Source organism: Gorilla gorilla, chromosome 6 (genome assembly GCF_029281585.2).
Source record: "Gorilla gorilla gorilla isolate KB3781 chromosome 6, NHGRI_mGorGor1-v2.1_pri, whole genome shotgun sequence".
In the NCBI taxonomy this organism is placed as follows: domain Eukaryota; kingdom Metazoa; phylum Chordata; class Mammalia; order Primates; family Hominidae; genus Gorilla; species Gorilla gorilla.
Genome location: NC_073230.2, coordinates 107,063,272 through 107,076,461, shown reverse-complemented (window position 1 = coordinate 107,076,461; position 13,190 = coordinate 107,063,272). Strand labels below are relative to the sequence as shown.

The 13,190-nt window shown below is 31.4% G+C and overlaps 1 protein-coding gene across 2 annotated transcripts in view; it reads right to left on the bottom strand.

The window, feature by feature from the left end:
- Positions 1–3,909: 3,909 nt before the first annotated feature.
- The window catches only part of HGF (hepatocyte growth factor), a 71,318-nt gene continuing 62,037 nt past the window's right edge, over positions 3,910–13,190 (bottom strand). For both annotated transcript variants that reach the window (XM_004045662.5, XM_019031817.4), the window contains exons 14-18: positions 12,218–12,292; positions 11,213–11,353; positions 10,569–10,675; positions 10,312–10,457; positions 3,910–7,667 (exon numbers count right to left, since the gene is read on the bottom strand). In XM_004045662.5, the coding sequence (XP_004045710.1) occupies positions 7,491–7,667; positions 10,312–10,457; positions 10,569–10,675; positions 11,213–11,353; positions 12,218–12,292 (646 nt within the window). In that variant the 3' untranslated portion in view covers positions 3,910–7,490. The remainder of the gene's footprint in view (positions 7,668–10,311; positions 10,458–10,568; positions 10,676–11,212; positions 11,354–12,217; positions 12,293–13,190) is intronic.

Below are 13,190 nucleotides of genomic sequence, written 5' to 3'. Positions count from 1 at the left end.
TGCCTGGTACCTAAACTATCTGATTGAAATGTCAATCTTATTTTTCACAAATTCTTACTTTTTTAACCAAAAGGACCTGAGCACTTCCTCTCAGAAAGACTTTTTGGACAACTGAAGAAACATATTTAATCATATTTGCACCTTCTCTTCTCTAATCTAGATATCTTTAATCACTTATTTCATAAAGTCAATTTTCCACGCGTTACATTATGCATTATTTTTAATAGGATATAAATTATTTGTTTTACGGCACAACAATATATTTTGAGCTATTACTACATTTAGGTTTTAATTCATCTAAAAAGTCAGAAACTTGAAAACCGCACACTTTTGTAAAGCTTTAAAAATACATGAAAAATAATTAATATGAAAATCCATCTGCCTTTGGTTCACCTCATTTCCTTGCAACATGCTATCCATGTTCATTTCTCTCAGTTAAGAAAACTCATCAAATGAAAACGTCTTGTTCCTTAAGTAATGATACTGTGAAACTTCTCAGTGAACAACAGATTGGATATTTGCACGTATATAATGAGTGGACTATTGTGGACTCAGGATATTTTTGCAATAATTTATCCTTTAACTTTATCCTCCAATGTTATGACATCAACCTTTCATAGAAGAATCTTTTTTCCAGATGGGAAAAAGTATTCACTAGCATAATCTAAACTCTATTAGTTTGATAAAACAATATATTTATCCATAAGCAAATTGAAATTTAATTTTTTATTTCTATTTTTAATAACCACATTGCAAATATAAATGTATAAACTCTCTAAAGTTAATAATTTCTCTTTTCCAGCTGCATTGTCTATTGTATAAATACAATAAAATATTTTAAAATAGCCCCACTTACTAATTCAAATCTAAATAATGCAACTAAATATAAAACCTTAAAATTCTTAATCCTCATTGAGAGTTGCAAAATTTTTACAAAAATCCCAAATGTCTAGTTAACATTGATAAGGCTTCAAGAAGAGGGTGAATTATAGAATATTAATAATTATAAAATATATATTGGATACCATAATATGTGAAGCACTGTACAAAATAGTGTGCAAATATTACTAATATGACAATGCTAAATGTCTTCAAGGAGCTCAAACTCACTGGAGGTGATTGCACATTGAAACAAAGCAGAATAGCTGGGCGTGGTGGCTCATGCCTGTAATCTCAGCACTTTGGGAGAACAAAGTGGGTAGATCACAAGGTCAGGAGTTCAAGTCCAGCCTGGCCAAGATGGTGAAACACCGTCTCTACTAAAAATGCAAAAATTAGCTGGGCATGGCGGCATGCATCTGTAATCCCAGCTACTCAGGTGGCTGATGAAGGAATTGCCTAAACCCAGGAGGTGGAGGTTGCAGTGAGCCGAGATCATGCCACTGCACTCCAGCCTGGGCAACAGAGCGAGACTCCATCTCCAAAAAAATAATAATAATTAAAAAAACAAAGCAGAATAAAACGAAACTGATCTAATTCAGTCATACACACACTATTGTAACAAATGAAAAGAAAGCATCAACAATTCACAATTGTCAAATCTTGGAAACAACCCAAATGTCCATCAATGAGTAGATGAAGAAACTGTGGTGTGTGTATGTATATAGATGGAATACTATATCTATACATATGGTATACATATATATCATGTATACATATATATGGTGAGAGAGATATATATGTGTGTATATGTATATATCTATATATACATATATATAGATATATATATATGAATGATGGAATACTACACAGCCATAAAAAGGAATGAATGAACAGCATTTGCAGTGACCTGGATGAAATTGGAGACAATTATTCTAAGTGAAGTAGCTCAGGAATGGAAAACCAAACATCGTATGTTCTCACCAATATGTGGATGCTAAGCTATGAGGACGCAAAGGCATAAGAATGATGCAATGGACTTTGGGGACTTGGGGGGAAGAGTGGGAGGGTGGTGAGGGATAAAAGACTACAAATATGGTGCAGTGTATACTGCTCAGGTGATGAGTGCACCAAAATTTTGCAAATCACCACTAAAGAACTTACTCATTTGACCAAATACCACCTGTACCCCAATAACTTGTGGGAAAAAATAATAATAAAATAATAAAACGTTTAAATATATATATATATAAAAGAAAGCGTAAGCAGCCACTGCGGCAAGCTGAGGAAATGATGATTTTTTGGATAGGGATGTTGAGGATGGAATCACATAGGAAACTCAGTGACATATGAAGGTTTTTAAATGTTGAAGAAAAGCATGATGTTCATGGGTACTGTTTGAACACAGACATGAAGTTTAAATATGAAGACATGTTCAAAAATGATGAAAATAAAATAATGTTAAGTAGTATTTGAGTGGGATGAGGGTCTGAAGTTGGCTTGGAGTTAGATTGTATGTCAGATTGATAAGTTTTTTGTTTTCATTGGTGCTTTTTTGATGTTGTTATTATTTACTTTTAAAATCCATAAATAAACATATAACCTATGATCCCATACTTCTTTTGAATTATATAAAATAAAATTAAGTTTCTTTCCTTTGCCAGGTATTTTCTGTCTTGCTTAGCTGTTCTTTAGGCAATAATATATTCTTCATAATACTGTAAACTCTTCGCCAATTACTAGAAGTATTCCTTTCATCATATTTTTAATTCTCGGCTTTTAAAAATAACACATGCAATCGAGATATTTGTAAATACAAGGGACAAAAGAAAACTATAGAGTGCCAAGAATAAACCTTTTAATGTGAATTATACATGAGAGGCTTGTAATTTGGTGAAAGTGATGTAGAAAACTTTTTAAGGATTGTATAGGTTAAGGATGGCCCCTGTGTAGGAGAATAATAAAATAGAATGGCAATTGAACTCCAGGACTAAAACACAGAGGAAATGCAGACCAAGATGATTCTATTCAGGACACTGACAAATGGTAACTATTTAGAGCATCGCAATTTATAAGAGTAAATAAATAAGAAACCAACAAAAATATTTTCTAAGTATTATTTATCAGACCCCAGGTATTTAAACAATTCACTCCCTAACTTTTACTGAGGACCCTGTTCAAATATCTCTTAAAGAAGATTTGCTGGACTATTCTATTTAAATAGCAGAATATAAGTTTGGAATGGAATGGGACTCTAGAAAAGAGAGAAAAAAAGGTCAAAATTTAGAGAAATCAACAGTTAATATATGTGAAATATTCTTACTGCCACCATAAATGGATAAGTATATATTCTGCTTTAATCACAATCACTTAAAAGATGAGGTATTTTAATATGGGCTATAGAATTAGATACATTAATCATCACTTGAGATCACTAGCTGTGCCAGAATAAATTAGTACAGCAACCTTTTGGGGGGAAAAGGCAGTAAAATACAATTTGAAATAATCAGGGGTGTTATAGAGCTCTCTTTGCTTAGATCATTGATGACTAGTTCTTCCAATTTGAATTAAATGAATCCATTGGATTCTTATTTATTCTTAACTGAATGCACACTTTAAAGAGATACCCAAAGTGATTCATTAAATAATTTAAAATCACTTTTGTACTATATAGTGGCATGAGAAAGGAAATTAGGTGACAATTCATGGGAATATTTTGTATATAGTGGCAAATAACAACATAGCACCATTCTAGCAAATATGAAGAATAAACAAATAGTTACATTTTACGGTGGGAGAAACTAAAGTGCATAGAGATTAGTGGTTTACTGAAGACCATCTATATTGCTGTGGATATTAGTTGGAATAAAATAATAATTTTTGTCTTAGTTCTATAAACAAGTTGTATTATAGTTTTTGCAAGAACGTGTATGTAATTTTTGTCAGTGAAGTCAACGTTGTTATTTTCGGCATTTAAGCCCTAAGACAGATATAAATATGTACATGTAAATAATCATAACAGAGAAAATAAGCATTTTGATAAAATATTTTATTAATAATAATAATATAATCATGGTTATAAAAATAACAACTTTATTAACTACAGAAAGTTTATAATACAAGTCATAACCACAGTGTTCCCTTTTTTGGGTAAGCATACAGCTATACCACTCAATAGGCAGCTTATTAATTTCCTATTTACATACAAGACAAACAGTCATAGCATCCACAGTATTTCATTTTCAGTTTCCTAAAGACAGAAACTTTCTGTGCAAATGGAAATGAACCTACTTAAAAGTTACACTGTCAAGATATATATGGTCCAAAAAATTTTAACTTTTTTTGTATTAGTAAATTCTTAGCTCCAACCTTAGTTGAATGTTGAATGGTAACTTCTTTTTGGACTTTATCATGACAAGTGATTTATTTTAAAATTATGTATTTTAAAAACAAAGGCCATGTACTTTTACCAAAAATAGTTTTATTTTTTAAATGAGTTTGCCTATATGTATGGGATGTAATTAATTATAATAGTATTTTTTTGAATCTCAATAAATTGATTTAAGGCTTTTTAGTATAAGAGCTTATTAAAATTCTTTACCTCATGATCTCTATATTGCAAAACCAGTATTTCTTTTAAAAAAGTTTAAAAACAACAATGAAATGCCTGACAGCAATTTCCCACTTCTTGACAGTGTTCTTTTCAAGAGAATGTTGTGGCTATAACATTCACTTTGTACAGTACCATTGGTACCAACAAGAAATATTCACAGGAATAAGTGAAATACAATTTTGCTATCACATGCCATTATTGTTAATTTTCTTGCCTTCCAGTGTCTCACACTTCCCATAATTTGAAACACTTAGATAGCAAGCAAAAGCCTGTTAATACTAGAAATTGACTCAATAGATTTTACTGAGGACCTGCCCACAGCATATAGGTAAAAGTCATTACACATTTTACAATAAAATTAAAGAAGTATACAAAAGGATTATCATTCCTTCTGCACGGCAGAGGCATTATGAAAAATATTTTAGTTTTACACTTCAATTCCTGGTAGACATGAGAAAATGTCTACAATTATAACAGTACATAACCATTATTCAAACGGCCAAACCAAAAATCGCATTGAAACCTTCTGATTTAAAAGATCCTTTTGTCAATGACACAAAATAAAGTGGATTGTTGGATTTTTAAAAATGTTTGATAATTTATTCAGCAAAGAACACCTGGTAAATAGTGTCTTCCACCAGCAAGTAATGACATGATTCTACCCTGTTCTACCACCTAAAATAACATGGACCTTGTTCATCTAACTTTCATTGTCAATTCCACCCATGTCCCTCTATCATGAAAGGAGCCTCCCAAAGATAGAATTACTTTGTACGGTTTGTTTGATGATTTATTGGTGGTATTGTTTTTAGCCTTTAATAAAATGAAAAATACTAGGCTCAAAATGTCTAAATACTTAGCTGTATCTTGTATCTAGCTAATCTTTATCTGTATTTCCAGGAAATTTAGAGGAAGAGTCATTAAAGAAGTATTTTTAAAATGTGAGTATTTAAAATTATGACAATTTTTATAAAAGTTTTACAAATATCATTAATATGCAACAATAAAATTTCACTGGTTCAGCCAGAAGAAACTATGAAATATACTTTATATTTTGGCAATATGCTCTTGAAATTTCTAGGAGTTCTTACTAAAATGGTGTATTATATAAGGAAAAGAGAAATACAATCAGATAAGATGATAGAGACCAGCAACTAGTTGGATGTCTTTTTGCTTCCACTTTAAGTTTCTTGATGCCAGCACATATCTTATTATGAAAAAAAAATTGTATAAGCATTTCTGGACTTGCCGCCCTATATTCTGTGGACTAAGCTCTCCATAAACTTAAAACCATTTTAGTCCAGATTGAACAGTACTCTAAAGAGCTGGTAGGGAATCGTTTGGGGACTTGGCCTTGATAAAAATCACTCAAGAAAACTAAGTCAGAGAAATGGGACTACTGGATTCACACCATTCAAAAAATTATTTTTAAAGATGTTTTGTACAGGAAGATTTCTGCAAAAATTCAAAGCCTATCCTATTACTTTTTGTTATTCTATTTCTCAACAAATACATGATCTTTAGCTAAGCATGACAAATACAATGATAAATATGATAATTTGGCTGTTATACAGAACAAAAAATTTAAATGTCTGTTACATATGGCATTAGGAGTGAACTTTGTAAAATGAAATAAGAGAAAATAAACATATCTTGATAAAATATCTGATTCAACAGATTCCACTCTACTTCAAAAAAAATAAACGAATACAGAGTTGAGACAAACTAGTTTCTTTCCTTTTACAAGTTGTCTTTTACTTCAAAAAAGCTTTATTAGGCTAAAATCTTCCAGGTTGAGAAAAGTATTTTTATTTTTTTCTCCAATATATACTTTAATGCATGACTTGATGAAGGGTATTTATAAAACTTTGGAGACTTGGAAATTTTCCTCTTAAATTTTTTAAAATTTAAAGGCAGTGAGCTAGAAGCCAATCACAGCAGCAAGTCTTAGATTTAACCTATTTAAATACATTTTTAATGACCAAAACACTTTTAAACTTCTTCAGTTAGATACTGATCTGAGCACTTAAGAAATGCTTTAGGAAAATAGATCTACAAATATCTTGTGTAAATAAGTGGCCTTCAGTTTGGAGGAAACAAATTACACAAATAGAACTATTACCCTCTTTCCTTTAAGAATTAGAAACTACATGAAATAACAAATAACTAGGATAATGAATACATGTAAACACCTAGATTAGGTGTTATTTAATGCTGGGTGATGGCCACACCTGAAATGCCAACCAAAGAAGATCATCTGCAGATTATGTATGGAGAATTAGCTAGTCATTTTGATCTTGCATCATTTTTTAACATTTCTACTGGTCTTTAGAGATTTCTGTTTTTTTTGAGGTAAAACTATAGGTACATACTTCTAAAATATTTAGGGGTTACATTAGGTACACCATAATTTAAACTGTAGTGCATGCACATGTGTACCTAGGCATGTGTACATGGGTATGTGGTTTTGTAAAAAGTGTGTTCGTGTACCAGTATTGCAGGATACATGGTGAAGAGAAATGAATGAACTATAACATATAGCATATGAAATGTAATATAATTTAATATAGGGCTACAATTTAGGGACACAAGGTATAAATTGTTTTGGTGAGGTTAAAATAACATTTAATTTGTGGTTTACTCATTATTAAGAAACCAACATCAGAAAGCAGCTTAGACAGATTAATTGACTTTTTTTCCCATGAAATCTTTATCATCCAGCAAATATACCTGTGTGTTTTTTTAATCCATTCAAGTATCTTCAGGAGATATGTTATTACACTTGCATGTACCTTAATTCACTTCAACATTGACAAAATAACACTGACAAACAAAACAACAGAAAACACCCATAAACATTAATGAGAATTTCAACAAACATGACTCTCCAGTAGTTGTCTTAGGATTGTTGTAAGTGACATTTTAAATTCCACATTCTCTGAAATCTTCATGTAAAAGACAGTTGTATTGGTGGGTGCTTCAGACACACTTACTTCAGCTATGACTGTGGTAACTTATATGTTAAAATAATTTTGTGTATCCATTTTGCATAATATGCTACTCGGACAAAAATACCAGGACGATTTGGAATGGCACATCCACGACCAGGAACAATGACACCAAGAACCATTCTCATTTTATGTTGCTCACAAACAAGTGGGCCACCATAATCCCCCTAGGAGTAAGACATACAAAAACAAAGTATTGTTAGGAATTAAAAAAAAGCTCATTAACATAATCACATATAGATTTGCATCTCAGAGATATATACAGAAAAAGAGAAAAACTGCAACTGAAATATGAAGATATAAAAATTAGTGTACTAGACAATTTGTTGACTTTCTACTGAATTAGCCAAGACTGAGATAAGTACAAAGTTTAAAGTGTTCTATTATGTGTGGTATTCTCCTAAAAATGACTTGCCTTTTCCAAAAGAGTCAACCATCCTTTTAAGTGTGCTTTGCCTTTGTTGGATGCAGACTAATATATAACCATTGGTGCCTATTTAATAAGGTAGATTTGATATTTATTTTGATCTTCTTATGTTCAATATAGAAAATTTGGAACATGTAGAAAAGTACAAGTAAAAAAGAAAATAACTTGTAATCATATAGTTTTAACAATTAAACTGCATTATATTTTTTCTTATTTCTAAAGCTTTTTTTTTTTTGCCTCTCCCAATCCTGCCCTACATTATCTTAACGAGTTAAATAAAAAACTTGTTGTCAACAAAATAATTCTGTTAATTGAAATTGCTTTTCCAGGCAAGGAATATTCCTCCAGTTACTGCTGGTATTAGTAGTTAATATAGTTATAGTTATATTTTATACCCTCCTTTCTGTAGCGTGTCCTGTGATTTCATGGCATTTCTTATATGGTAAGCCTGTTGCATCATCAGATAGAGATAGATGAAAGATGAACAGATAACTTTATTTGTGTTGTGTATATATACATACATATATTCATTTATGGTTTTATTTATTCATATAAATATAATTATATAAAAATATATAATAAGTAAATATAAATAAACAATGCACATAGTGTTATATGTAACAACTACAACTGTGCTGCACCACTTTCTTGAACCATGTAGCCTCCTAAGAATGCAGTGGCTGGCTTTTGGTATCTTTATATGCAGAAGAGTGTTTGGAACTACCTTAATTTCCCCTAAACAGCGATGGGGGAAACCACTGCAAAATTAACTTATGTGATTCAAATGGAAAGAAGAGAGCCATTGGCATTCTATGATGGGGAAAACCAAGTTAGGGGTAAAGTAGAATATCAAACAGTAAAGAAAAATAGTTTATTCCAAGAGACTATATAAACTATGCCAGCTGAGGAAAGAAAACTGATTTTTAAACAAATGTACTAGTGATTACTGAGACAAACTCCTCAAAGTAATTCACTCTGGAGACTTTCACTAAATATGATGTTACTGCTATTATACAAACATTTGGGAGATATCTCCTTCAAATTTATTTCAGTGGCTAAATTACCTTGATTTAAATGTCAGTGACATATATATTTTTAAAAACATTCTGGAGGATAAATACATTTTTGAGAAGTGGCGGAATCTACTTGAGGTCAAGTCTTATCAATAAAGTTAAAAACAACATATATAGTATACATATATGAATAATTCAAGCTGAAGAGGGAAGTGAAAAATATATAGGTGATAATCCAAATTAAAGGCTATTCTTCAAAAGCAGTTGTCAAATTGGTTTTAGTAATGACAATAATTAGATGATCTGTAAGGTTGGGTCTAGTTAGAAACTTCTGTGTTTCCCGGATGCTTATTGCTTTTTCTTTTTAAAGTATAGTCATTTATTTCTCCTAGTAAATGTTCCCTTGTTATAATGAACAATGGTTTCATTGTTCATGATTTACTAGAAAGGCAACAAATTTGAAACTGGTTATAAACATATAATCTGTTTCTAACCATATCATTTTTAAGCAGTTCTAAAAACTCACTTAGTAAACAGTAAACATTTTCTCTTCTTTTCAGAAATAAAATCTCAGAGCAAGGTGTATAACTCTTGCATTTCAATACATATTTGTGTTCCATACTTACAGCATGCATTTTCCTACATATCAAAGGACATTTCACTATCATTGAACTCATTTCATCCTTTGCCACACACAGCATTCCACAATCCCACAGCCCTGAAGCTTGGAGAACATGTCTCTCACATTCAAAATCTAACTAAACTAACAGTTTAACAGCTTGTCTATGTAAAATACGGATAAGAACATTGCCAAGCCGAAATAACAGTTGCCTAACAAATGAAATGTCCAAGCTCGTAAAGTCACAAACTTTGACCTTTAGGCTTTTTAAAATAGAATCTGTTTAAACACATACACAGAGCGAGAGAGCAAAAGAGAGAACAGCTTACCCAAAAAGAGATTTAAAAGTTTAAAGCCAGGCATCTCTGAATGATATAATTCGTGGAGTTCACTTCGAGATAATTTGGGAAGATGAAATAAATTTAGAAAAACGTTAGAAAAATGCAAACTATTGATCTAACTGATTTGGATACTTCTCATTTGAATAGCTCTCCCTTGGAGTTCCGGCTCTACACACTTATTATTTTTTGAGTGACAAATGTCATCATAGTTTGCTGCTAATAAAACATTGATTATCTCACTGCTTAGTTGAAAGAAATGCAGAATATTACAGAGTTAATTTTCCCAATTCCTCTTTCCTAGAATAGGTTGGTATACAATATTTTTGATTTGAGAAAAATAAACAGAAAAAAATAAACATGAAACACTAAGCTATGAATCACATACTCCTTATTAAAGAACTTCCTTTTTACCTCACATGGTCCTGATCCAATCTTTTCAGCCCCAGCACATATTTCAGACTCATTCAGAGTCACCTTCCCTCGATGATGCTGGCTGCATTTCTCATTTCCCATTATATAGAGATGTGCCACTCGTAATAGGCCATCATAGTTGATCACTAGATTGATGCAAAAAACGTACAATAAGGTGAGAAAAGTAAGAAACAAAGACAAATGTGTTCTTTTTAAAATAAAATAAATATGGCCTCATCTTTTGAAAACTAGCTTACATCCAGTGTAGCCCCAGCCATAAACACTGCAACTGGTCTTTTCAGGAATTGTGCATCCATAATTAGGTAAATCAATCGTACTAACAAAATCATCCAGGACAGCAGGCCTGAAAACACAAAATACAATGGTAAGTACTCTCAACTGGATTCAACACAAAATTAACATATTAAATGTAGTGTTCATGTTTAATATGGCATTTACAGAGAATGAAGTCCTGTTTCTTAAAAAAAAAAAAAAAAAAAAAAGTGGGAATGTCCAAATGTAATGATGACATTTGGAATAGGTAGTAAAGAAATGAGTCATGTATTTGCCAATATTTAAGAATAAATGGTCAATGCTATTTTTTAAAATAATTATTTTACATTTGAAAGTTATCAAATAACTGCTAAGTTTCCATTTTAAAACAGACTGATCAGACTGTTGGCCCAATGTTAGTTATTCATTTTTTTACAGTTTTGCAAATACCTTTCTCTCTATACTCACAGAGAGACCCAAACGCACGCATATATACATATATATACAGCATGTAACATATGTTTATAATGCATCTGTATGAGAGAGAACGAACTGCCACACAGCTGAAGAAAATGCTCCAACAATTCTTGTCCAGGTGAAAAATACAAAATCTTCTAAAGTAACTAACCTGGCAAGCTTCATTAAAACCAGATCTGATCCTTCAGGGCCATATACCAGCTGGGAAACATTGAGAACCTGTTTGCATTTCTCATCTCCTCTTCCATGGACATCATGAATTCCAAGCCAAGCTTCATAATCTTTCAAGTCTCTGTTTTGAAGGAAAAAAATGTAAATGTAAAACATAGTAATTCCAAATTCTGTAGTATTATTCCTATCTATTGTTATTTTAGACTATTAAGGCACATAACCTAAATTTAAAATTTGATTCATAGTATAATAAAGAACAACACATTTGTTATGGGAGATTCTGAAAACTACAAACATACATAAGCAGAAAGAGGCTTTAAATTGCTGAGATTCTAAATGACTATTTAGAAACTTGCTTATGCTTGCTAGAGTAAGTCACTTGTGAAAAATGCTCAGGTAAAGCACTTTACATGAATTATAATTTTTTCTGCAAATTTTGCTTTGTTTATGTCAGCTGTGTATATATTTGGTTTGGTAACAGGGGTTGAAGTTTTCTACAAACAAAATCAAAGTGACCTTGCTGAGAAGCAGGAAGGAAGTTTACAAATGCTGCCTCTTTATCTTTTCCTTAGGCTAATTTTCATTGAAAATTATGCCCAGGATGATCCTGAGGCTGACTCTACAGGAGAAAGAAGTAGTGAGGATTGAAAAAAGGCTATTGATAATTTAGAAAAAAAAGAGAATTATATCTAGAAATACAGGGTACAAGTAGAAAGTTGGGATATAAAATATTTACATAATTCTAGCAAAATTTTTCCCAACTGAGGGTAACACTAATTGTGAAAAGAGGTGAACTGAAGTAGTGTCTTGTAAATATCCGTGAAGTCAAAGTAAGTTTTGTAAGCCAAATTCTAAAAATGAAATAATTTGTTCACCCCATTTGTGAATCTCTGTAAAATGAATACATATTATAACCTTAAGAGCAAAGTGGAAGACATATACATTTTAAAGGCTCAAAATAATACTAGTTTTAAAAACACTTTACCGAGAAGGGAAACACTGTCGTGCAGTAAGAACCCAACTTTCCTTTATCAATGATCCTCCGCAGATATGTTTATTTCTGTGAAAAAGGGGAAAGAGAAACAAGTAACATCTGTGCAGAAAGAGTGACTGCCAATTAATGCAAAGCCTGTGGCTCCATTTGTTAAAAATAAATGCACTGCAGAGGAAAATATAGAAATTAACCCAACTGGAATAAAATGAGAAGTTCTTTTATCTGAAGGGTGATATTTGGTGATTGTAGCATTAGCTTTTTTTTCATTATGTGACTACAAATTTATGAAATCAATTTGACTTTTGTGTAGTCTAAAGTTATTACACATCAATAGCCATCCCGAACACACATATTCATGTGTATGTGCATCTATCCTTGTGAGGAACGTATGTGCTACAAATATAGGATAATTATAATTTTTTAAAAATGTGAATCTATTTTAAATTCAGTGTTTGCTTATTAAAAATGCAAAGTTGAGTTCTTGTTTGAACCCTGAAAACCATCTAGTGGTAGCAATTTTATTTGTGCACTATTTCCTTCTTCTACTACCATTATGTAGTTTTGATATATTAACTTAAAATGTAACTGAATCTGAATAAATTACTTTTTCCAGTATAAGATCAGGAATATAATATTTCATCTCTAAAGTAAAACAATTTTGCAAGGCAAATCATTTAGGAAATTGTAAAATATTTGTAGAGTATGATGAGTACTAGTACATTTTTTTGATGATATCCAAAATCTGTAAATCCATTTTTTTTGGCAGAGACATGGAAAAAGCACAACTTTTCAGAATTTACATTTGCAAAGAGTACAGATGTTCAGTGCTTCAGAGGGTAATACTAGAAGATTCCCAGACTGAGACCACAGTTATTTATGGCCCTTACCACACAGGAGGATAAGAATATATATTGACTTTTAATTTCTATCCTTTTCAGTATGAGTTTTGGAAGAATAACTAAGC